Source organism: Eucyclogobius newberryi, unplaced genomic scaffold (genome assembly GCF_026437365.1).
Source record: "Eucyclogobius newberryi isolate DKJ021-1_F unplaced genomic scaffold, fEucNew1.0.hap1 SCAF_31, whole genome shotgun sequence".
Lineage (NCBI taxonomy): Eukaryota > Metazoa > Chordata > Actinopteri > Gobiiformes > Gobiidae > Eucyclogobius > Eucyclogobius newberryi.
Window position 1 is genome coordinate 266,032 of NW_027315957.1, and position 25,000 is coordinate 291,031.

Consider the following 25,000-nt stretch of genomic DNA (forward strand, 5'->3'; position numbering starts at 1 on the left):
AACAATAAAATAAAAACAATCAGAGATAAATTAGATGAAATTACCCCCGCTATTAGCCCTGAACTAGCCCAAGCTGTAAATCTAACGTCCCATATAAATCCACCTGTAAACTTAGAAAGGTTCACAGCTGTTGATCAAGCAGAGATAACTTCAGCCATTATGTCCTCTAAAAGCTCAACTTGTGTCCTAGACCCCATTCCAGGCTCCTCAAAGACATTCTCCCCCTAATTATAGACCCTATTCTTAATATAATAAATACTTCACTCCAAAGTGGCTATGTTCCACAGTCCTTCAAACATGCAGTCATTAAACCTCTTCTGAAAAAGACTCATCTAGATCCCGACCTATTGGTAAACTACAGACCTATTTATAATCTTCCCTTCGTCTCTAAAATCCTTGAAAAAGTTGTAGTAAAACAGCTTTGTCGCAGGAGTAGTAGTAGTAGCAGTAGTTGCCAAAATCAAAAATATAGTGTCTAAACCAGATTTAGAGAGACTTATCCATGCGTTTGTCTCCAGTAGATTAGACTACTGTAACGGCCTGCTCACTGGTCTCTCCAAACGAGCTGTAAAACAGCTGCAGTACATCCAGAACGCTGCTGCTCGGGTCCTGACTAGAACCAGGAAGTACCATCACATTAGTCCTGACAAGAACCAGGAAGTACCATCACATTAGTCCTGACAAGAACCAGGAAGTACCATCACATTAGTCCTGATCAGAACCAGGAAGTACCATCACATTAGTCCTGACAAGAACCAGGAAGTACCATCACATTAGTCCTGACAAGAACCAGGAAGTACCATCACATTAGTCCTGACTAGAACCAGGAAGTACCATCACATTAGTCCTGACTAGAACCAGGAAGTACCATCACATTAGTCCTGATCAGAACCAGGAAGTACCATCACATTAGTCCTGATCAGAACCAGGAAGTACCATCACATTAGTCCTTACTAGAACCAGGAAGTACCATCACATTAGTCCTGATCAGAACCAGGAAGTACCATCACATTAGTCCTGACTAGAACCAGGAAGTACCATCACATTAGTCCTGACAAGAACCAGGAAGTACCATCACATTAGTCCTGATCAGAACCAGGAAGTACCATCACATTAGTCCTTACTAGAACCAGGAAGTACCATCACATTAGTCCTGATCAGAACCAGGAAGTCCCATCACATTAGTCCTGACTAGAACCAGGAAGTACCATCACATTAGTCCTGACTAGAACCAGGAAGTACCATCACATTAGTCCTGATCAGAACCAGGAAGTACCATCACATTAGTCCTGATCAGAACCAGGAAGTACGTTCACATTAGTCCTGATCAGAACCAGGAAGTACCATCACATTAGTCCTGATCAGAACCAGGAAGTACCATCACATTAGTCCTGATCAGAACCAGGAAGTACCATCACATTAGTCCTGACTAGAACCAGGAAGTACCATCACATTAGTCCTGATCAGAACCAGGAAGTACCATCACATTAGTCCTGACAAGAACCAGGAAGTACCATCACATTAGTCCTGACAAGAACCAGGAAGTACCATCACATTAGTCCTGACTAGAACCAGGAAGTACCATCACATTAGTCCTGACTAGAACCAGGAAGTACCATCACATTAGTCCTGATCAGAACCAGGAAGTACCATCACATTAGTCCTGATCAGAACCAGGAAGTACCATCACATTAGTCCTTACTAGAACCAGGAAGTACCATCACATTAGTCCTGACTAGAACCAGGAAGTACCATCACATTAGTCCTGACAAGAACCAGGAAGTACCATCACATTAGTCCTGATCAGAACCAGGAAGTACCATCACATTAGTCCTTACTAGAACCAGGAAGTACCATCACATTAGTCCTGATCAGAACCAGGAAGTCCCATCACATTAGTCCTGACTAGAACCAGGAAGTACCATCACATTAGTCCTGACTAGAACCAGGAAGTACCATCACATTAGTCCTGATCAGAACCAGGAAGTACCATCACATTAGTCCTGATCAGAACCAGGAAGTACGTTCACATTAGTCCTGATCAGAACCAGGAAGTACCATCACATTAGTCCTGATCAGAACCAGGAAGTACCATCACATTAGTCCTGATCAGAACCAGGAAGTACCATCACATTAGTCCTGACTAGAACCAGGAAGTACCATCACATTAGTCCTGACTAGAACCAGGAAGTACCATCACATTAGTCCTGATCAGAACCAGGAAGTACCATCACATTAGTCCTGATCAGAACCAGGAAGTACGTTCACATTAGTCCTGTTCTCAGGTCTCTGCACTGCTCCCTGTGGCTCAGAGAATAGACTTTAAAGCAGCTCTGCTTGTGTACAAGTCTCTCCATGGCCTAGCACCAAAGTACATCTTGGATATGTTAGTGCCATATGAACCATCTCGGACTCTGAGGACCTCAGGGACCGGCCTCCTGCTGGTGCCAGAGTCAGGACAAAACATGGGGAATCTGCGTTTCAGTTTTATGCAGCTAAAATCTGGAACATTCCTCCTGAAGATGTGAGACAGGCTTCTACTCTGACAATGTTCAAATCTAAGCTAAAAACTGTTTTGTTTAGCTGCGCATATGACTGAAAGGATTTTTTCTTTGCACTCTTCTCTTTTGTTTGTGATTTTATTAGTTTAGAAAATCAGTTGGATTGATCATTTTTAATTTAGTTAATTTTATTGTATTTCTGTTTCTGTAATTTCTTTGTGATTTGAATGCATTTTTCCTGCTGTGAAGCACTTTGAATTGCCTTGTGTATGAAATGTGCTCTACAAATAAACTTGCCTTACCTTGTAGTAGCAGTAGCAGTAGTAGCAGTAGTAGCAGCAGTAGTAGTAGTAGTAGCAGCAGTAGCAGTAGTAGTAGTAGTAGTAGTAGTAGGAATAGTAGTAGTAGTAATAGTAGTAGTAGTAGTAGTAGTAGCAGTAGTAGTAGTAGGAATAGTAGTAGTAGTAATAGTAGTAGTAGTAGTAGTAGTAGTAGTAGTAGTAGTAGTAGTAGTAGTAGTAGCAGTAGTAGCAGTAGTAGGAATAGTAGTAGTAGGAATAGTAGTAGTAGTAATAGTAGTAGTAGTAGTAGTAGTAGTAGTAGCAGTAGTAGGAATAGTAGTAGTAGTGGTAGTGGTAGTGGTAGTGGTAGTGGTAGCAGTAGTAGTAGTAGTAGTAGTAGTAGTAGTAGCAGTAGTAGGAATAGTAGTAGTAGTGGTAGTGGTAGTGGTAGTGGTAGCAGTAGTAGTACTCACCTCATGGTACCAGTGGGACACTGGGAGGTTGTGGGTGATTGACAGCCAGTTTCTATGAACCTCGAAATCTGTGGAACGACTTTAAACGTGACAAAAATAAAGTGTCAGTTCCGCTTCTGTCCTGAAGGTGTCGCTCTCTCAGACGAGCGTTCTCTGAGCGTCATATTCAGCCAAAGAACATTTTTAAGGAAACAACTTCCTTATTCCATGATAACAACATTTAAACCAAACTTCAGAACTTTCTCCTGGAGACACACGTTTAATGCCACTGAGGAATATTATAGTGCAAGGAACAGCGTTTCCACGGAAACAAGCAGGAGTTTGTATTTCTGTGCCATAAACAACCACAAAGTAAAATCAGGCTTTTATTTTAATTTAAATATTGAAAGACAAGGTTACATAGTGCACCTTTAACACATTTATATTAGAGACAAACTTTAATATTGGATTCTACATTTGTTTAACTTTAACCTCCTGAAATCACAGCTCTGGCGCCATCTTGTGGCGAGGAGCCGCAATCACAAACCCACACGTCAGCTTTCAAAAACTATTTCAACTAGCACTGAATTATTGTTTGTTATTGTAAGACTAAAAAACAAAGCCCGAAAAAGAAAATCGTAAAATGTCTCAACTTTAATGTTTTGTTTATTGAAGAGAAGTTCAAATTCAGGGATAAGATTAGCAGTTAGCACAATGCTAACGCGTCAGCCACATTTCCATCTCCGTTTCCCGCTAAAACCCGTCCTGTGTTTACTGTCACGTGACAGACAAACCGCGCTGATCCGCGCCAGTGAAACGACAGTAAACGGCACTTACTAGGCGTTGATAAAGAGACATTTTAGCAAAGAAACTCCGACTGCTAACGCGGTGAACCAGCCGTCCACCGCCACCATGACAGTGACGTATGACGCAGTGACGTGTGACGCAGCCACGCACAACCCGGAACAACAACAAACGCTCAAAAGAAGGCGCGACGGCGAAGCGTAACATGCTCCAGCGTTTGTACAGTTTGTGCTGCAAATCCAGGACTTTAGTGAGTCTAAAGATGAGGAATAACTGCGTTGCGACTTTTATTGCTCACGAAGCACGTTTAAAAGCTGGTATTTGTTTCTCGGGGCGATGTAACTGCGTCAGCGCTCCAAAAACCGCAGATCTAAACATGTTGTGCTTCTAACGCAAGACTTTATCCACTGTACATTTGAAGAATAATCGCTATGTGATGTGAACAAGACTTTTTAAGGGAAAAAACAAGCCAAAAGCTGAAAGTTTGTGCTACTAACGCTATTTGTAGAAGAACTGACGTGCTTCATGTGTCAGCGGCGGATCAGTATCACAAAAACTACAGATTTAAACCGTTTATGCTGCTAATTATAGCTTTTACCTGATCCAAACACGAAGGAATAACTGCTGTTTGAAAATAATTCATCCCAAAGAACTGAAAAGCGTGAATGCAGTGTTGCCACAGACACAAAACTGCAAAATGAGACGGAGTTTGGCCCCAAGTCAAGTGGCCAAAAGGGTCAAACGAGAAGAGGAGGATCCAGACTGGAAAGACGAGGAGAAAGTGAGTCCGTACAGAACGCCTCTGACGCCGCTGAGCTCACAGTCCAACGACGTCAGCTGCACGAGCGGCGAAAACCACGAGAAGTTCATCCAGAGCATCCTCTCCAGGCCGTTCAAGGTCCCCATCGCCAACTACACGGGGCCTCTGGGCGTCCGAGCGCTGGGCCTGAAGCGTGCGGGCGTGAGGCGAGCGCTGCACGACCCGTTCGGAGACGACGCCCTGGTGCTGTACGAGCCGCCCATCCTCAGCGCGCACGACCTAATCCGCAGCGAGAAGGACAAGCTGGAGGTGCACGTGGTGGTGGACCCGCTGCTCTCCAAGGTCCTGAGGCCGCATCAGCGAGAAGGCGTGCGGTTCCTGTGGGAGTGCGTGACGGGCAGACGCATCGCCGGCTCCTACGGGTGCATCATGGCCGACGAAATGGGGCTGGGCAAAACCCTGCAGTGTATCGCCCTCGTGTGGACGCTGCTGCGACAAAGCCCCGACGCCAAACCGGAGATCGAGAAGGCCATCGTGGTGTCGCCCTCGAGTTTGGTGCGAAACTGGTACAACGAGGTGGCGAAGTGGCTCGGGACTCGAGTCACGCCGCTCGCCATCGACGGAGGGTCCAAGGGCGAAATCGACCGACAGCTGACGAGCTTCATGTCTCAGCGCGGCCTCCGAGCGCCCACGCCGATCCTCATCATCTCCTACGAGACGTTCCGACTGCACGCTGACGTCCTGCACCGCGGCAACGTCGGCCTCGTCATCTGCGACGAAGGGCACCGGCTGAAGAACGCCGAGAACCAGACGTACCACGCGCTGAACGCCATGAGCGCTCAGCGGCGGGTGCTCATCTCGGGCACGCCCATCCAGAACGACCTGCTGGAGTACTTCAGTCTGGTGCACTTCGTCAACGCCGGGATTCTGGGCACGGCGCCGGAGTTCAAGAAGCGCTTCGAAGTGCCCATTCTCAAAGGACGGGACGCCGACGCCAGCGAGAAGGACAGGCGCGCGGGGGAGGAGCAACTGAAGGAGCTGATCGGGATCGTCAACCGATGCCTGATCAGGAGAACGTCCGACATCTTGTCCAAATATCTCCCGGAGAAGACGGAGCAGGTGGTGTGTTGTCGGCTGACTCCTTTGCAAAGTCGACTTTATCAGCACTTCCTGAAGCAGGCCAACCCGCTCGAGAAACTGCAGGACGGAAAGATCAACGTCTCGTCTCTTTCTTCCATAACGTCGCTCAAAAAACTGTGCAACCACCCGGCGCTGGTGTACGACAAGTGCGTGGAGGGCGAGAGCGGCTTCCGAGGCGCGCTGGACCTGTTCCCGCGCGGCTACGACCCCAAATCCCTCGAGCCGCATCTGTCCGGGAAAATGCTCGTCCTCGATTACATCCTGGCCATCACGAAGAGCACCACCAACGACAAGGTGGTGCTGGTCTCCAACTACACGCAGACGCTGGACCTGTTCGAGAGGCTGTTCCGGAGCAGGAAGTATCTGTACGTGAGGCTGGACGGCACCATGTCCATCAAGAAGAGGGCGAAGGTCGTGGAGAGGTTCAACGACCCGACCAACCCGGAGTTCATCTTCATGCTGAGCAGCAAAGCCGGCGGGTGCGGCCTCAACCTGATCGGCGCCAATCGTCTGGTGATGTTCGACCCCGACTGGAACCCGGCGAACGACGAGCAGGCCATGGCGCGCGTGTGGCGGGACGGGCAGAAGAAGAGCTGCTACATCTACCGGCTGCTCTCCACCGGGACCATCGAGGAGAAGATCCTCCAGCGACAGGCGCACAAGAAGGCTCTGAGCAGCTGCGTGGTGGACCAGGAGACTGACGTGGAGAGACACTTTTCCCTCGGGGAGCTGCGCGAGCTCTTCACGCTGAACGAGGAGACGACGAGCGACACGCACGACAGGTTCAGGTGCAGGAGGTGTGTGAACGGTCAAGAGGTGCGCCCCCCGGTGGACGGGGACTGCAACAGCGACCTCTCGCAGTGGCACCACAGCTCTCACCGAAAGCAGCTCCGCGACCAAGTGCTCAAACTGTCCTGGGACACGGCCGTGAGCTTCGTGTTCCACCAGTGCTCGCACATCAACCAGAGGAAAGAGGACTAAACCAGGGCTAAAACCAGGACTGGAACTGGACTAAACCAGGGCTAAACCAGGACTAAACCAGGGCTAAAACCAGGACTGGAACTGGGCTAAACCAGGACTAAACCAGGGCTAAAACCAGGACTGGAACTGGACTAAACCAGGGCTAAACCAGGACTAAACCAGGGCTAAAACCAGGACTGGAACTGGACTAAACCAGGGCTAAACCAGGACTAAACCAGGGCTAAAACCAGGACTGGAACTGGACTAAACCAGGACTAAAGCAGGACTGGAACTGGACTAAACCAGGACTAAACCAGGACTAAAGCAGGACTAAACCAGGACTAAACCAGGGCTAAACCATGAATAAATCATGACTAAACCGTGACTCAACCGTGACTAAACCAGGGCTAAAACCAGGACTAAACCAGGACTGGAACTGGACTAAACCTGGACTAAACCTGGACTAAAGCAGGACTAAAGCAGGTCTAAAGCAGGTCTAAAGCAGGACTAAAGCAGGTCTAAAGCAGGACTAAAGCAGGACTAAAGCAGGTCTAAAGCAGGTCTAAAGCAGGTCTAAAGCAGGACTAAAGCAGGACTAAAGCAGGACTAAAACAGGACTAAAGCAGGTCTAAAGCAGGACTAAAGCAGGTCTAAAGCAGGACTAAAGCAGGTCTAAAGCAGGACTAAAGCAAGTCTAAAGCAGGTCTAAAGCAGGACTAAAGCAGGTCTAAAGCAGGACTAAAGCAGGTCTAAAGCAGGACTAAAGCAGGTCTAAAGCAGGACTAAAGCAGGTCTAAAGCAGGTCTAAAGCAGGATTAAAGCAGGTCTAAAGCAGGATTAAAGCAGGTCTAAAGCAGGATTAAAGCAGGACTAAAGCAGGATTAAAGCAGGACTAAAGCAGGTCTAAAGCAGGACTAAAGCAGGACTAAAGCAGGATTAAAGCAGGATTCAGAGCGGTCTAAGGCTCATATCACACACATGTTCAGGTTCATGCTGTACATAGTTTGGAGGCGTCTTTAAAAATGTGACTGATTTGTTTAAAAAACATAACATGAGAATAAATACTGAATCACCATTTTGTTTAATTGCCAATGAAAGGATTTTGACTGTTTTTTGCGATTGTTTTCATTGTCAATGCTTAATATTATCGAATATATAGAACATTTTCAGCAATTAACTGCACAAAAGTCTAATTAGTGTTAAAGAGTGTAATGTTTATGTCGATGGAAGTATTGCAGACTCCACGTTTCTGTGAGTATTTGTCCAGTAAAAGTCTTAGTGTGTCATAATGTGCTTTAAACGTCTGACACATCCTGATCTGAATCCAGTGTTTGCATCACATTATGTTCCACTGGGAAACTTTAGCATTGAAAAGTAAAACCATGTTGTTCTGAACACTGCGGACAGGGGGCGCTAGTGCGGACAGGGGCGGACAGTGAAGAAGTGAAGTTTGTAGTTTTTGTCTTTCGTCCTGGAGAAAAAGAGTCATTCTCAAGTTTATAGTTCGTAGTTTATAGTTCGTAGTTTATAGTTCGTAGTTCGTGTTGGACGTGTTTCCTGACATGAACGTTCTGCTGCGGCGCTGGAGCCTCGGATCAGCTCTGAGCTCTGCGGCCGCGTCCAGAGGTGAGTGTCCCGCAGCGGAGGCGGAGGCCCCGGGGACAGGGAAATAGGTGGTTTAGATCTTTCTATTATACTTTATGCTATAAGTCTATGTATGTATATGTATATGAATATATATATATATGTATATATATAAGTTTATAGGAGCTTCGTTAGTTGGTGGTTTAAACCGTGTGTTCTCCGCCTCCTGCAGGTGGCGCTGTGAGGCCTCGCTGCATGACCTTTGACCTGCGCAGGGTGGAGCTCACGCCACTAGAGCAGAGGAAACTCACATTCGACTCTCACGCTGTCGCCATGGAGCTGGAGAGATGTGGTAACCACGGCAACCACTGGGACTGGACTGGACTTGGGACTGGACCTGGACTGGACCCATCGTGGTTCTAAACGAGGACTAAATGTGTTCAGGGTTCGAGAAGCGTCAGGCGGAGCTGATGGTGGCGGCGCTGGTCACTCTGACCACAACAAACATGGACATGGTTTATAAAGACATGGTCACCAAGTCCCACCAGGTAAAGAAGCAAGAGTGTCCTGCTGGAGGGCACAGAGGCAGAAGTGTCCTGCTGGAGGGCACAGAGGCAGAAGTGTCCTGCTGGAGGGCACAGAGGCAGAAGTGTCCTGCTGGAGGGCACAGAGGCAGAAGTGTCCTGCTGGAGGGCACAGAGGCAGAAGTGTCCTGCTGGAGGGCACAGAGGCAGAAGTGTCCTGCTGGAGGGCACAGAGGCAGAAGTGTCCTGCTGAAGGGCACAGAGGCAGAAGTGTCCTGCTGGAGGGCACAGAGGCAGAAGTGTCCTGCTGGAGGGCACAGAGGCAGAAGTGTCCTGCTGAAGGGCACAGAGGCAGAAGTGTCCTGCTGGAGGGCACAGAGGCAGAAGTGTCCTGCTGGAGGGCACAGAGGCAGAAGTGTCCTGCTGGAGGGCACAGAGGCAGAAGTGTCCTGCTGGAGGGCACAGAGGCAGAAGTGTCCTGCTGGAGGGCACAGAGGCAGAAGTGTCTAATTGACCAAACAAACAAGAAATACAATGTTACTGTTTTATCCTGGTGCAAACTACCCTTGTGTTCTTGACCAGGACACGACCCTCACCTGTGTGTGATCCTCTGTCTTCCTCTGTCTTTCTCTGTTTCAGGAGATCGCGCTGCAGCAGATCATGGCACATCTGGACTCAATCCGCAAAGACATGGTGATCCTGGAAAAGAGCGACTTTGCCAACCTGCGCTCCGAGAACACGGTGAGAACATGTGGAGAACATGTGGAGAACACGGTGAGAACATGTGGAGAACATGTGGAGAACATGTGGAGAACATGTGGAGAACACGGTGAGAACATGTGGAGAACATGTGGAGAACACGGTGAGAACATGTGGAGAACATGTGGAGAACACGGTGAGAACATGTGGAGAACATGTGGAGAACACGGTGAGAACATGTGGAGAACATGTGGAGAACATGTGGAGAACACGGTGAGAACACGGTGAGAACACGGTGAGAACATGTGGAGAACATGTGGAGAACATGTGGAGAACATGTGGAGAACACGGTGAGAACATGTGGAGAACATGTGGAGAACACGGTGAGAACATGTGGAGAACATGTGGAGAACACGGTGAGAACATGTGGAGAACATGTGGAGAACACGGTGAGAACATGTGGAGAACACGGTGAGAACACGGTGAGAACATGTGAAGAACATGTGGAGAACACGGTGAGAACACGGTGAGAACATGTGGAGAACATGTGGAGAACATGTGGAGAACATGTGGAGAACACGGTGAGAACATGTGGAGAACATGTGGAGAACACGGTGAGAACATGTGGAGAACATGTGGAGAACATGTGGAGAACACGGTGAGAACATGTGGAGAACATGTGGAGAACATGTGGAGAACACGGTGAGAACATGTGGAGAACATGTGGAGAACACGGTGAGAACATGTGGAGAACATGTGGAGAACACGGTGAGAACACGGTGAGAACATGTGAAGAACATGTGGAGAACACGGTGAGAACACGGTGAGAACATGTGGAGAACATGTGGAGAACACGGTGAGAACACGGTGAGAACATGTGGAGAACATGTGAAGAACAGCATTATATCTTTATACCTTAATGTATATAGTGTAGACGTATATAGTGTAGATGTATATAGTGTAGATGTGTATAGTGTAGATGTGTATAGTGTAGATGTATATAGTGTAGATGTATATAGTGTAGATGTATATAGTGTAGATGTATATAGTAGATGTGTATAGTGTAGATGTGTATAGTGTAGACGTATATAGTGTAGACGTATATAGTGTAGATGTATATAGTAGATGTGTATAGTGTAGATGTGTATAGTGTAGGTGTATATAGTAGATGTGTATAGTGTAGATGTATATAGTGTAGACGTATATAGTGTAGACGTATATAGTGTAGATGTATATAGTAGATGTGTATAGTGTAGATGTGTATAGTGTAGGTGTATATAGTGTAGATGTATATAGTTTAGATGTATATAGTGTAGATGTATATAGTAGATGTGTATAGTGTAGATGTATATAGTGTAGATGTGTATAGTGTAGATGTGTATAGTGTAGATGTATATAGTGTAGATGTGTATAGTGTAGATGTATATAGTGTAGATGTATATAGTAGATGTGTATAGTGTAGATGTATATAGTGTAGATGTATATAGTGTAGATGTGTATAGTGTAGATGTGTATAGTGTAGATGTATATAGTGTAGATGTATATAGTAGATGTGTATAGTGTAGATGTATATAGTGTAGATGTGTATAGTGTAGATGTGTATAGTGTAGATGTATATAGTGTAGATGTATATAGTGTAGATGTATATAGTGTAGATGTATATAGTGTAGATGTATATAGTGTAGATGTATATAGTAGATGTGTATAGTGTAGATGTATATAGTGTAGATGTGTATAGTGTAGATGTATATAGTGTAGATGTATATAGTGTAGACGTATATAGTGTAGACGTGTATAGTGTAGACGTGTATAGTGTAGACGTGTATAGTGTAGATGTGTATAGTGTAGACGTATATAGTGTAGATGTGTATAGTGTAGATGTATATAGTGTAGATGTGTATAGTGTAGATGTATATAGTGTAGATGTATATAGTAGATGTGTATAGTGTAGATGTATATAGTAGATGTGTATAGTGTAGATGTATATAGTGTAGATGTGTATAGTGTAGATGTATATAGTGTAGATGTGTATAGTGTAGACGTATATAGTGTAGATGTGTATAGTGTAGATGTATATAGTGTAGACGTATATAGTGTAGATATATAGTGTAGATGTATATAGTGTAGATGTATATAGTGTAGACGTATATAGTGTAGATGTATATAGTGTAGATGTATATAGTGTAGACGTATATAGTGTAGATATATAGTGTAGATGTATATAGTGTAGACGTATATAGTGTAGACGTATATAGTGTAGATGTATATAGTGTAGATGTGTATAGTGTAGATGTGTATAGTGTAGATGTATATAGTGTAGATGTGTATAGTAGATGTGTATAGTGTAGACGTATATAGTGTAGATGTATATAGTGTAGATGTGTATAGTGTAGACGTATATAGTGTAGACGTATATAGTGTAGATGTGTATAGTGTAGACGTATATAGTGTAGATGTATATAGTGTAGATGTATATAGTGTAGATGTATATAGTAGATGTGTATAGTGTAAATGTATATAGTAGATGTGTATAGTGTAGACGTATATAGTGTAGATGTATATAGTGTGGATGTATATAGTGTGGATGTATATAGTGTAGATGTATATAGTATATGTGTATAGTGTAGAAGTATATAGTGTAGATGTATATAGTAGATGTGTATAGTGTAGAAGTATATAGTGTAGATGTATATAGTAGATGTGTATAGTGTAGAAGTATATAGTGTAGAAGTATATAGTGTAGACGTATGGCACATGTCATGTCCTGGTCTCATAAACACATGTGTGTTTCAGAAGATGAAGGCGGAGCTGGAGCAGCTGCGGCGCAGACTCTCTGTAAGAGGACCACGTCTGACACGTCACACACGTGTTTTACACTGACACGTGTTTTACACTGACACGTGTTTTACAATGACACGTGTTTTACACTCACGTGTTTTACACTCACGTGTTTTACACTGACACATGTTTTACACTCATGTGTTTTACACTGACACGTGTTTTACACTGACACGTGTTTTACACTGACACGTGTTTTACACTCACGTGTTTTACACTGACACGTGTTTTACACTGACACGTGTTTTACACTCACGTGTTTTACACTGACACGTGTTTTACACTGACACGTGTTTTACACTGACACGTGTTTTACACTGACACGTGTTTTACACTGACACTGTTTTACACTGACACGTGTTTTACACTGACACGTGTTTTACACTGACACGTGTTTTACAATGACACGTGTTTTACAATGACACGTGTTTTACCCTCACGTGTTTTACACTGACACGTGTTTTACACTGACACGTGTTTTACAATGACACGTGTTTTACAATGACACGTGTTTTACAATGACACGTGTTTTACAATGACACATGTTTTACACTCACGTGTTTTACACTGACACGTGTTTTACACTCACGTGTTTTACACTGACACGTGTTTTACACTGACACGTGTTTTACACTGACACGTGTTTTACACTGACACGTGTTTTACAATGACACGTGTTTTACACTGACACGTGTTTTACAATGACACGTGTTTTACAATGACACGTGTTTTACAATGACACGTGTTTTACTGACACGTGTTTTACACTGACACGTGTTTTACACTCACGTGTTTTACACTGACACGTGTTTTACACTGACACGTGTTTTACACTGACACGTGTTTTACACTGACACGTGTTTTACAATGACACGTGTTTTACACTGACACGTGTTTTACACTGACACGTGTTTTACAATGACACGTGTTTTACACTGACACGTGTTTTACAATGACACGTGTTTTACAATGACACGTGTTTTACACTGACACGTGTTTTACTGACACGTGTTTTACACTGACACGTGTTTTACACTGACACGTGTTTTACACTCACGTGTTTTACTGACACGTGTTTTACACTGACACGTGTTTTACAATGACACGTGTTTTACACTGACACGTGTTTTACAATGACACGTGTTTTACAATGACACGTGTTTTACAATGACACGTGTTTTACACTGACACGTGTTTTACAATGACACGTGTTTTACAATGACACGTGTTTTACACTGACAGGTGTTTTACAATGACACGTGTTTTACACTGACATGTGTTTTACACTCACGTGTTTTACACTGACACGTGTTTTACACTGACACGTGTTTTACAATGACACGTGTTTTACACTGACACGTGTTTTACACTGACACGTGTTTTACACTGACACGTGTTTTACAATGACACGTGTTTTACAATGACACGTGTTTTACACTGACACGTGTTTTACAATGACACGTGTTTTACAATGACACGTGTTTTACAATGACACGTGTTTTACAATGACACGTGTTTTACAATGACACGTGTTTTACACTGACAGGTGTTTTACAATGACACGTGTTTTACACTGACACGTGTTTTACAATGACACGTGTTTTACACTGACACGTGTTTTACACTGACACGTGTTTTACACTGACACGTGTTTTACAATGACACGTGTTTTACAATGACACGTGTTTTACAATGACACGTGTTTTACACTGACACGTGTTTTACAATGACACGTGTTTTACAATGACACGTGTTTTACACTGACAGGTGTTTTACAATGACACGTGTTTTACACTGACACGTGTTTTACACTGACACGTGTTTTACACCAATGTCTCATGTTTTAGGAAGAAAGTCAGAAAGTTCGAGGTGAAGCGAAGCTGGACTTTAATCTGGAGAACAGCAGAGTATCAGACATGGTAAGAGACTGGACCGAGGACAGAGGACTTTAATGTTGACTTGTTAAAAGTCAAAGTCTCTTTTGTTTCAGTTTACAGATCAGGAGAAGAAGCTGATGGAGGCAAACACAGAGTTTCACTCAAAGGTAAACAACACCTGCTTTAGTCCTGCTTTAGACCTGCTTTAGTCCTGCTTTAGACCTGCTTTAGACCTGCTTTAGACCTGCTTTAGTCCTGCTTTAGTCCTGCTTTAGACCTGCTTTAGTCCTGCTTTAGACCTGCTTTAGACCTGCTTTAGTCCTGCTTTAGTCCTGCTTTAGTCCTGCTTTAGTCCTGGTTTAGTCCTGCTTTAGTCCTGCTTTAGTCCTGCTTTAGTCCTGCTTTAGTCCTGCTTTAGACCTGCTTTAGACCTGCTTTAGTCCTGCTTTAGACCTGCTTTAGTCCTGCTTTAGACCTGCTTTAGACCTGCTTTAGTCCTGCTTTAGACCTGCTTTAGTCCTGCTTTAGTCCTGCTTTAGTCCTGCTTTAGACCTGCTTTAGACCTGCTTTAGTCCTGCTTTAGACCTGCTTTAGTCCTGCTTTAGACCTGCTTTAGACCTGCTTTAGACCTGCTTTAGTCCTGCTTTAGTCCTGCTTTAGTCCTGCTTTAGTGCTGGTTTAGTGCTGGTTTAGTCCTGCTTTAGTCCTGCTTTAGTCCTGCTTTAGTCCTGCTTTAGTCCTGGTTTAGACCTGCTTTAGTCCTGCTTTAGACCTGCTTTAGTGCTGGTTTAGTCCTGCTTTAGTCTTTTTTGTTCTGGTTGCAGAAGTCTGAGTTGGACCATGATTACATGGAGACAAACAAGAAGATCGACCTGGAAGTGGCTTCGTTGAAAACTCTCCTGGAGTCACTCAAACTGGAGACGGTGCGATACCTGGCAGGTACTCACCAACAGAGGGTACTCGCCAACAGAGGGTACTCACCAACAGAGGGTACTCGCCAACAGAGGGTACTCGCCAACAGAGGGTACTCACCAACAGAGGGTACTCGCCAACAGAGGGTACTCACCAACAGAGGGTACTCGCCAACAGAGGGTACTCGCCAACAGAGGGTACTCACCAACAGAGGGTACTCGCCAACAGAGGGTACTCGCCAACAGAGGGTACTCACCAACAGAGGGTACTCGCCAACAGAGGGCACTCGCCAACAGAGGGTACTCGCCAACAGAGGGCACTCGCCAACAGAGGGCACTCGCTTCCTGGTTATAACGTCACTTCCTGGTTATAACGTCACTTCCTGGTTATAACGTCACTTCCTGTTCATTGAAAAGCTTTTCAATTGCACTTTAACCCGAGGAACGTGACGTGTGCGACAAACGAGAAGAAAGTCGTTTGTCTCAGGAATCTCGACCAAGCGTTAAATCGTGACTTGTGATGTCGTTTGTGTCCCACAGCCACGTTGTTCTGTTGCCTCGGCGTCGCGCTGGGCGTTTACCGACTGTGGAAGTGACGCCCGGCCACGCCCACCAACTGTGGAGGTGAAGCCCGGCGACGCCCACCCACTGTGGAAGTGACGCCCGGCCACGCCCACCAACTGTGGAGGTGAAGCCCGGCGACGTCCACCGACTGAGGAAGTGAAGCCGGCGACGCCCACCGACTGAGGAAGTGAAGCCCGGCGACGCCCACCGACTGTGGAAGTGAAGCCCGGCGACGCCCACCGACTGTGGAAGTGAAGACGGCACAAACCGGACCAACTCTGACTCTGACATGGAAATGAGGTGAAAGACGGTAGCTGCTTGGTTCAGTAGTTTGGAGTGTGATGTAAAGGTCAGGACGGTCGGTTTGATGTAATCTAACTGTTACCTAGCAACAGTGGGCTAAACAAGGGCCAAAGAAACTCGTCCACAAAATGTTAAAAAATCCAAACATGCTGTGTTAAAGTTTCAGTGATTTAAAAAGACTAAGTCGTAACAAAACATAAGCAGTATTTTTGGAACTTTCAGGGTAAAAACATCAGGCACAGGACAGAAAAATACTGTTTATGAAGTATTTGAGCTTTACAAACTGTACATTTTGTAGTAAAGTGTAATTATGCTGTGGATGAAAGTAAAACGACTATGGTCTCAACATTTCTGTGAGTACTTGTATTTGTATTTGTACTTGTACTTGTCGCACGTTTTGCTCCTCGTGTTTTGTAGATTACGTGTTCTGAACTTTGCCACGTTTAGTTTTAATCGATAAAGAACTAAAGACACACGGCCTTTTCTGTCAGTGCCTGGTCCTGCCGGGGCCCCTCTGGTCCTGCTGGAGCCCCTCTGGTCCTGCCGGGGCCCCTCTGGTCCTGCCGGAGCCCCTCTGGTCCTGCTGGAGCCCCTCTGGTCCTGCCGGAGCCCCTCTGGTCCGGCCGGGGCCCCCTCTGGTCCGGCCGGGGCCCCCTCTGGTCCGGCCGGGGCCCCCTATAATAAAACTATTATGTTAATGTAATGAACCAGTAACAGTGATTATTAGGCCCGAGCGCCACAAGCTGCGAGAGGCCTATTAATCTCGTAAGGCCGTGCGAAGCACGGCTGCAAAAGTGCGCACGTAGTAGCGCTCGCCCACTTCCGCCCACTTAGCGCTTTCCGAAAATGTGTAGTTTATGATATTTGAAAAATGGGAAACATTGTTTTCGCATCGGCATATTCTTCTTCTTCTTCTCCTTCTCCTTCTTCTCCTCCTCCTCGGGACCAACCCCCCTATTTTTCACCCAGTGAACATTGACGAAAAGTCACAAAAATTTGCACACCTCTAAAATCGTGCCTCTCTACATTCTGGCTATTTCCCTTTTCTAAAATAAAAAAAATTGGCGCGTCAGCGCCCTCAAATGTACCAAAAATGCATTGAGAGATGGGAAATGACCCAAAAAAAATCTGATGGTAGAATCATGAAATTTGGCGCAGAGGTAGATGGTGACAAGAGAAGTAAAAAATATTATTACGGCAACGCCGTCCGCCCAACCAAATGTCGGCCATATTGGTTAAAAAATGGCTAAGCATGACTCGGGAGTTTTTCCAAATGTCGTACTTTTACGAACTCCTTTCAGGGCGTTGGCTCTAAAAAGCTGAAATTTGGTGAAAATGCTACTGAGGAGTGGGACATCAAAAGTTATTCAAATGACATTGACCCTGTCACGGTCTCTGAGCGGCGAAGCCGCAAACTTTAGCTAGAATTTCTGCCGTTTGCGCAGATAAAGTCTGAATTGCGTCAAATTAGAATCAGTTGTTAAACTCTTTGCCCTAAACCTACTTGAAGTGAAATAAATTAATTTGGCGCCACAGCGCCCCCTACAGATTGTATATGTTAAATGTTTAGTTTTGCGAAATTATATGAAATTTGACACACAACTCAATTTTAGCATCCCCATCAAAAAAGTCAATGAGACAAATGTCATAATTGTTATGGCGTTGCCGTAGCGATGACCAAAACCTCCCACGTTATTCCAATGGGGAAATCGCCAGAACATGTTTACACTTTAGACTTTCACAAACTCCTCCCAGGGCGTCAGCCCTATTAACCTGAAATTTGGTGAGACTCATCTTCAGGACCATCAAAAGTTATCCACATTTTTATTCAAAGAGTCACGGTGTCTGTGCGGCAAAGCCGCACATTTTGCCAAGAATTAAAAATACAATTGCTTTTTGATGTAAAACAAAGGGTGGAAGATGTGACAGCGTCACAGATTCAGCAGTAGATGTAATAAAAGGACAATTGGGGCGCGTTAGCCACGCCCCCTCCTCGTGCGGCGGCGTAGCGGCGGCGGCGTGGCGAGGGCCGATCATTGCCGCTTGCGGCTTTAATTATTATTATCATTGTTATTCAGACAAAATTACCTTGAATGACACGGAAACAAAACAAAGTCATTTAACATCAGGTTCTGGACGCTGCAGAGTCTCACTCAAAGTCAGTTGGTTTCCATAGTGATGCATCACTGCTACTCACCGCCGTCGTCTTGTTATGTTTAATTGCCGCCAACTGAAAAGGTGCATTTACTGCCACCTACAGGACTGAGCGTGTGCAGATCCACTGAAACCAAGAGGTTGTGTAGTAGCTGTGACTTGGCGTCTTCTTGAGTCACTTTCGTTGCAGTCGCCGGCTTCTGACCGATCATGTGACGACACAAAGTCATGTGACGACACAAAGTCATGTGACGACACAAAGTCATGTGACAATAATAAAGCGTCGGCAAAAAGAATGCGAGCGCTTTTGATTCATTTCCGCTTTGAAGACAATGACACGTAAAGCAGAGGTACGAGTCAGCTCAGCACACAGCGGCGTGTGTGACGGCGTGGACCCGCAGTGAGTGAGAGAACGTCTTCTTTAAAACGTCAATTCTGCGCCGTCCCACTAGATCATACAGTCATAACTCACGGAAGTCAGAATTTGTGCCGACCGCTGTCCCAGAGGCTGTGGGGGGCGTGGATAAGGAGGGGGCGTGGATAAGGAGGGGGCGTGGATAAGAGGGGGCGTGGATAAGGAGGGGGCGTGGATAAGGAGGGGGCGTGGATAAGCAGGGGCCTGGATAAGGAGAGGGGCGTGTATAAGGAGAGGGGCACAAAGACATATCATGACCTCATGGGCTTTGTAACACCAAAGCAATGGAAGGAGTACTTTTACGGACTACGACAGAGTCTGAGGACTACAAAAAGTCTGAGGAATAAAGTCTGGCGGTAATGCAACAATTGGATGCCAACCGCCATAAAACAACAACAACAACAACATAAGGAGAGGGGCGTGGATAAGCGAGGGGCGTGGATAAGCGAGGGGCGTGGATAAGGGGCGTCAGACAGTTGTCCCGTGGTCGCTAAGGCCGTGTTTACACCTGCGCACTTTATGTAACGTTCCAAACGCGACGCCTGCCTCGCTCCGATTGGCCCGTTCGCGTGCCAGCCACCCCCGTTCGACCAATCAGCGCCGAGGTCCCGGCCGGCCTAATAAAGCGTGCGTGATGACGTAGGCGGCAGGGTTCACTCCGCCCGCCGCCATCTTGTCGAGAGAAACGAGGCGACGCACGACGCGACACGGGACACTTTTCACGCGCGTTTTTACCCCCGAAACACGCGTCGGCCTCGTCCCTTTTTGTTGTCGTTGTTTTTAAACGTTCCCCGCGCGGCTCCGTTCAGCCCGATGCGTCCATGGACTGCGCCGTGATCCGTGGCGCGGCGGCGGGCGGAAAGCGGACGGAGATGGAGGACGCGGCGGCGCGGGAGGACGCGTGCCGCGAGTACGAGTCGTCCCTGGAGGACCTGACTTTCAACAGCAAACCGCACATCAACATGCTCACCATCCTGGCCGAGGAGAACATCGCCTTCGCCAGGGACATCGTCGGCATTATTGAAGCTCAAATAAGCAAGGTTTTTATGCCTAGAATACTTCAATTTGCGTCGTCTTTGCGCTTAGGCCGCGATAAACATGGCGTCTCTTCAGCCTCATGTCTGCTGCTCACTGTCGCCACAATAACATGCTTTTTTAACGTCTAATCTTGTGTGTTAATGTTTAAAATCCCTCCGCGGTTCAGTCGCGGGTCTGAGCGGCTTTTGGTCGGGAACAGACGCGGGTTTGAGCGACGTTTTGAGGCGACGAAGTCAAAATCCACCGCTTACGTTTCTGACGCAAACGGAGCCGCGCAAATGAACAAACGTAACAATATTATCATAACTTTTGATCTGTGATGAATGTCAAGTGCAGACGTGACGCTAAAACACCGACACCGCAGATTAAACACGCAAAACACGTGTTTTTAGTGGAAATCCTGCTTTTATTGTGACGTAATGACGTAACGCGCACGCAATTCACGCAATGTCATGCACTTCAGACTTTATTTACTCGTGTTTAAACCACAAAAACGACACAAGGCGCGTGTTTGAGTTTGTTTTGACCGGGGAAAACGTGTGCATATTAGTCGATTAGTCGTGATGAGTGCGAGCAATCGATTCAGCTCTTTTAAAAGCGACTAAACGGTCTGTGTACTATTTAATCGCTGCATTTACTCTTTTTTTGACCCAGTTTAATCACGATAGTTTTATTTGACACGAGCTGGAGGAACACAATGAACTGATAGTTCTATTAATATTGTTGTTTTTATGTTCAGAGTCACATTTTAGTCTGTTTTGGGCCCTGAAAGACAAAATAAACGTGATCAAAAGGTTCTTTGCGTTTTAGGTCCATTTTCTGTTCCACAGATCGATATAAAAACACATAGTGTAGCTTCTAAAATGGTCATAATTATTCCCTTTTTCATCCTGTGCCAGAACTGTCTGTTTAGAGCCTTTCTTCCTCTTGTTGTGAGACTTAAGTGGTGGATTTTGACTCTCGGTTCTTCACGTTTCACACTTTCCGTTTCGTCTTCTAGTTTTGGAATCTGCAAATGTCATTTTCATTGAATGATTAAACAAAAAAGTTGTTGTAAAACATGTGACTTGTGCTTTTTTGTCATTTTTATTATTGTAGTGATTTAAAAGTGGTTTTGCTAATGCAAGTTCAGGAGGTGAAAGTAGATATGTGAGAACACTCTAAGCTCAGAGCGTGAGAAGCTCTAAAGGTGAAGCTGAAGACGGTGATGTACAAAGAGCGGCTCCGCCCTCTTTGGAGGTAACGGCTCCAGACGGGACGGAGGCGTGACGGGGCATCCAGGCTTTTTTTGTGAGTCGTGCTGATGGGACGTTTTGGCGGTTTTTCTGTTTTGTAAATGGTGACGTTTGGACTGGCAGAAGATGAAGATCTGATGAAGACAGAAGATTGTGTTTTTGTTTTGGTCGCTGGGCTGCACCGGCGGGTCAAGGGCGGGGTCAGAGGCGGGTCACAGGACACGCCCGCAGGTGTGGAGGCGGTGCAGCTCAGCATGCTTTTGGTGGTATCTCTACACTCTCTGCCTTGTGTCCTGCTCCTCTGTTGTGTTCTAAACTTGTGGAGTTTTCTTATTGCTTCAGGCGCCTGCTCAGGAGAAGCTTCCCGTTTTGTACTTGGTGGATTCCATCGTGAAGAACGTGGGACGAGACTACCTCCCGGTTTTTGCCAAAAACCTAATCACGTCCTTTATATGTGTGTTTGAGAAGGTACGCTCCAGTCTGAAGCTACTGCTGACTAATGTGTGTGGGGCCCCGTGTGTGTGTGTGTGTGTGTGGGGCCCCATGTGTGTCCCATTCTTACACCGGCCTTCATAAAGTGTCGCCATGGAAACACCTTCATGGGGTTTTCTGAGCACAGTTTAGTGTGTTTTGTATCAGAAAAGGGTTTATTTTAAAGTGAGTCTTATGTTTGAGTAAAAGTACAAATACTCGCGGGGAAAAGTAAAAGATTTTTTCTGACTCGGATCTTTGAGCTTGAGAAAATGGTTCAATTATTTGATCCAAATCCATTCCTTTAGGACCTTCTGGCCCCTTTAGGATCACCTTGCTCCTTTAGGACCTTCTTGCCCCTTCTGGCTCCTTTAGGACCTTCTTGAATGCTTTTGATGTCTTCTGGACCGAGCTCCTGTCCTCTGTCTCCAGGTGGACGAGAACACCAGGAAGAGTCTGTTCAAGCTGCGCTCCACGTGGGACGAGGTTTTCCCGTCCAAAAAGCTGTACGCGCTGGACGTGCGGGTCAACTCTGTGGACCCGGCCTGGCCCATCAAGCCTCTGCCCCCTGCGGTCAACAGCATCCACGTCAACCCCAAGTTCCTCAAGCAGGTAGTGCACCCTGACCCTCTGTAACTGAACTGTGGTGGCAGATCTTCTGATGCGTGTCTCGTCTTCAGCCCGATGAGACGTCTCCTGCTCGACCCGCTCCGGCCCCCACGGCGCCGCCTCCCGTGGCGGCCCCTGTGGACCCGGTCTCCAGCCTCACTCAGGAGCAGCTCATCAGGCAGCAGCTTCTGGCCAAACAGAAGCAGCTGCTGGAGCTTCAGCAGAAGAAGATCGAGCTGGAGCTGGAGCAGACCAAGGCTCAGCTGGTAATGATGCACCACATGTGACAGGAAGGGGCGTGGCACTGTAACCCAGGGCAACAGAACCACACCAGCATGAAGGGGCGTGGCACTGTAACCAGTGTTCTCGCTGAGGAGTTTTAGAATGGCGGCCGTAGGGATGCAGACCTAAACCCACGTTCAGGTTCAAGTCCAGATTCGAATCCAGAGGTTCAGGTCCGGACCTGAACCAGGCCATATTTAAATAATGTTATAACAGCATAACACAAGACACTTGGCTCAATTAAGTTGAAGACACTTGAACACGGACTTAACTGCACTGAAATAAACTCAAGTTATCTGGTTTATTCACTATTAACAGATGTTACAACTTACAAATCACAAGCTACGAGCTACGAGCTAACACACATTCATGTGTTTTACTAGAGGAACAAGAGCATGTTGAGGATTGGTATTGGAGCAGCTTTTTCAGCTGATACTGTGTGTGTAAGTGTTACTGGTGTGTAAGCGTGTTACTGGTGTGTAAGCGTGTTACTGGTGTGTAAGCGTGTTACTGGTCTGTAAGCGTGTTACTGGTCTGTAAGCGTGTTACTGGTGTGTAAGCGTGTTACTGGTGTGTAAGCGTGTTACTGGTGTGTAAGCGTGTTACTGGTGTGTAAGCGTGTTACTGGTGTGTAAGCGTGTTACTGGTCTGTAAGCGTGTTACTGGTGTGTAAGCGTGTTACTGGTGTGTAAGCGTGTTACTGGTCTGTAAGCGTGTTACTGGTCTGTAAGCGTGTTACTGGTCTGTAAGCGTGTTACTGGTCTGTAAGCGTGTTACTGGTCTGTAAGCGTGTTACTGGTGTGTAAGCGTGTTACTGGTCTGTAAGCGTGTTACTGGTCTGTAAGCGTGTTACTGGTCTGTAAGCGTGTTACTGGTCTGTAAGCGTGTTACTGGTCTGTAAGCGTGTTACTGGTCTGTAAGCGTGTTACTGGTCTGTAAGCGTGTTACTGGTGTGTAAGCGTGTTACTGGTCTGTAAGCGTGTTACTGGTGTGTAAGCGTGTTACTGGTGTGTAAGCGTGTTACTGGTGTGTAAGCGTGTTACTGGTGTGTAAGCGTGTTACTGGTCTGTAAGCGTGTTACTGGTGTGTAAGCGTGTTACTGGTCTGTAAGCGTGTTACTGGTAAGCGTGTTACTGGTGTGTAAGCGTGTTACTGGTGTGTAAGCGTGTTACTGGTGTGTAAGCGTGTTACTGGTCTGTAAGCGTGTTACTGGTCTGTAAGCGTGTTACTGGTCTGTAAGCGTGTTACTGGTCTGTAAGCGTGTTACTGGTCTGTAAGCGTGTTACTGGTGTGTAAGCGTGTTACTGGTGTGTAAGCGTGTTACTGGTCTGTAAGCGTGTTACTGGTGTGTAAGCGTGTTACTGGTGTGTAAGCGTGTTACTGGTGTGTAAGCGTGTTACTGGTGTGTAAGCGTGTTACTGGTGTGTAAGCGTGTTACTGGTCTGTAAGCGTGTTACTGGTCTGTAAGCGTGTTACTGGTCTGTAAGCGTGTTACTGGTCTGTAAGCGTGTTACTGGTGTGTAAGCGTGTTACTGGTGTGTAAGCGTGTTACTGGTCTGTAAGCGTGTTACTGGTCTGTAAGCGTGTTACTGGTCTGTAAGCGTGTTACTGGTCTGTAAGCGTGTTACTGGTCTGTAAGCGTGTTACTGGTGTGTAAGCGTGTTACTGGTGTGTAAGCGTGTTACTGGTGTGTAAGCGTGTTACTGGTGTGTAAGCGTGTTACTGGTGTGTAAGCGTGTTACTGGTCTGTAAGCGTGTTACTGGTCTGTAAGCGTGTTACTGGTCTGTAAGCGTGTTACTGGTCTGTAAGCGTGTTACTGGTCTGTAAGCGTGTTACTGGTCTGTAAGCGTGTTACTGGTGTGTAAGCGTGTTACTGGTGTGTAAGCGTGTTACTGGTGTGTAAGCGTGTTACTGGTGTGTAAGCGTGTTACTGGTGTGTAAGCGTGTTACTGGTCTGTAAGCGTGTTACTGGTGTGTAAGCGTGTTACTGGTGTGTAAGCGTGTTACTGGTGTGTAAGCGTGTTACTGGTCTGTAAGCGTGTTACTGGTAAGCGTGTTACTGGTGTGTAAGCGTGTTACTGGTGTGTAAGCGTGTTACTGGTGTGTAAGCGTGTTACTGGTCTGTAAGCGTGTTACTGGTCTGTAAGCGTGTTACTGGTCTGTAAGCGTGTTACTGGTCTGTAAGCGTGTTACTGGTCTGTAAGCGTGTTACTGGTGTGTAAGCGTGTTACTGGTGTGTAAGCGTGTTACTGGTCTGTAAGCGTGTTACTGGTGTGTAAGCGTGTTACTGGTGTGTAAGCGTGTTACTGGTGTGTAAGCGTGTTACTGGTGTGTAAGCGTGTTACTGGTGTGTAAGCGTGTTACTGGTCTGTAAGCGTGTTACTGGTCTGTAAGCGTGTTACTGGTCTGTAAGCGTGTTACTGGTCTGTAAGCGTGTTACTGGTGTGTAAGCGTGTTACTGGTGTGTAAGCGTGTTACTGGTCTGTAAGCGTGTTACTGGTCTGTAAGCGTGTTACTGGTCTGTAAGCGTGTTACTGGTCTGTAAGCGTGTTACTGGTCTGTAAGCGTGTTACTGGTGTGTAAGCGTGTTACTGGTG

The 25,000-nt window shown here is 46.1% G+C and overlaps 4 protein-coding genes across 5 annotated transcripts in view; 3 read left to right on the forward strand and 1 right to left on the reverse strand.

Moving 5' to 3' along the window:
* The window catches only part of alg8 (ALG8 alpha-1,3-glucosyltransferase), an 18,082-nt gene extending 13,930 nt beyond the window's left edge, over positions 1–4,152 (reverse strand). The window contains exons 1-2 of the mRNA XM_072461755.1: positions 4,072–4,152; positions 3,256–3,334 (exon numbers count right to left, since the gene is read on the reverse strand). Coding sequence (XP_072317856.1) covers positions 3,256–3,334; positions 4,072–4,148 — 156 coding nt within the window. The 5' untranslated portion in view covers positions 4,149–4,152. The remainder of the gene's footprint in view (positions 1–3,255; positions 3,335–4,071) is intronic.
* A 537-nt stretch (positions 4,153–4,689) lies between these two features.
* On the forward strand, positions 4,690–7,365 carry rad54l (RAD54 like). Its single transcript, XM_072461752.1, has one exon. It carries the CDS (start codon positions 4,736–4,738, stop codon positions 6,917–6,919), a length of 2,184 nt encoding a protein of 727 aa, XP_072317853.1. The 5' UTR covers positions 4,690–4,735; the 3' UTR covers positions 6,920–7,365.
* Positions 7,366–8,429: 1,064 nt separating this feature from the next.
* On the forward strand, positions 8,430–16,464 carry ccdc90b (coiled-coil domain containing 90B). Its single transcript, XM_072461756.1, has 9 exons — positions 8,430–8,524; positions 8,715–8,834; positions 8,927–9,030; positions 9,646–9,747; positions 12,499–12,540; positions 14,391–14,462; positions 14,534–14,587; positions 15,245–15,359; positions 15,872–16,464. Exons 1-9 carry the CDS (start codon positions 8,461–8,463, stop codon positions 15,925–15,927), a joined length of 729 nt encoding a protein of 242 aa, XP_072317857.1. The 5' UTR covers positions 8,430–8,460; the 3' UTR covers positions 15,928–16,464.
* A 2,978-nt stretch (positions 16,465–19,442) lies between these two features.
* The window catches only part of pcf11 (PCF11 cleavage and polyadenylation factor subunit), a 25,248-nt gene continuing 19,690 nt past the window's right edge, over positions 19,443–25,000 (forward strand). For both annotated transcript variants that reach the window (XM_072461750.1, XM_072461751.1), the window contains exons 1-4: positions 19,443–19,807; positions 21,383–21,508; positions 21,944–22,123; positions 22,192–22,386. In XM_072461750.1, the coding sequence (XP_072317851.1) occupies positions 19,589–19,807; positions 21,383–21,508; positions 21,944–22,123; positions 22,192–22,386 (720 nt within the window). In that variant the 5' untranslated portion in view covers positions 19,443–19,588. The remainder of the gene's footprint in view (positions 19,808–21,382; positions 21,509–21,943; positions 22,124–22,191; positions 22,387–25,000) is intronic.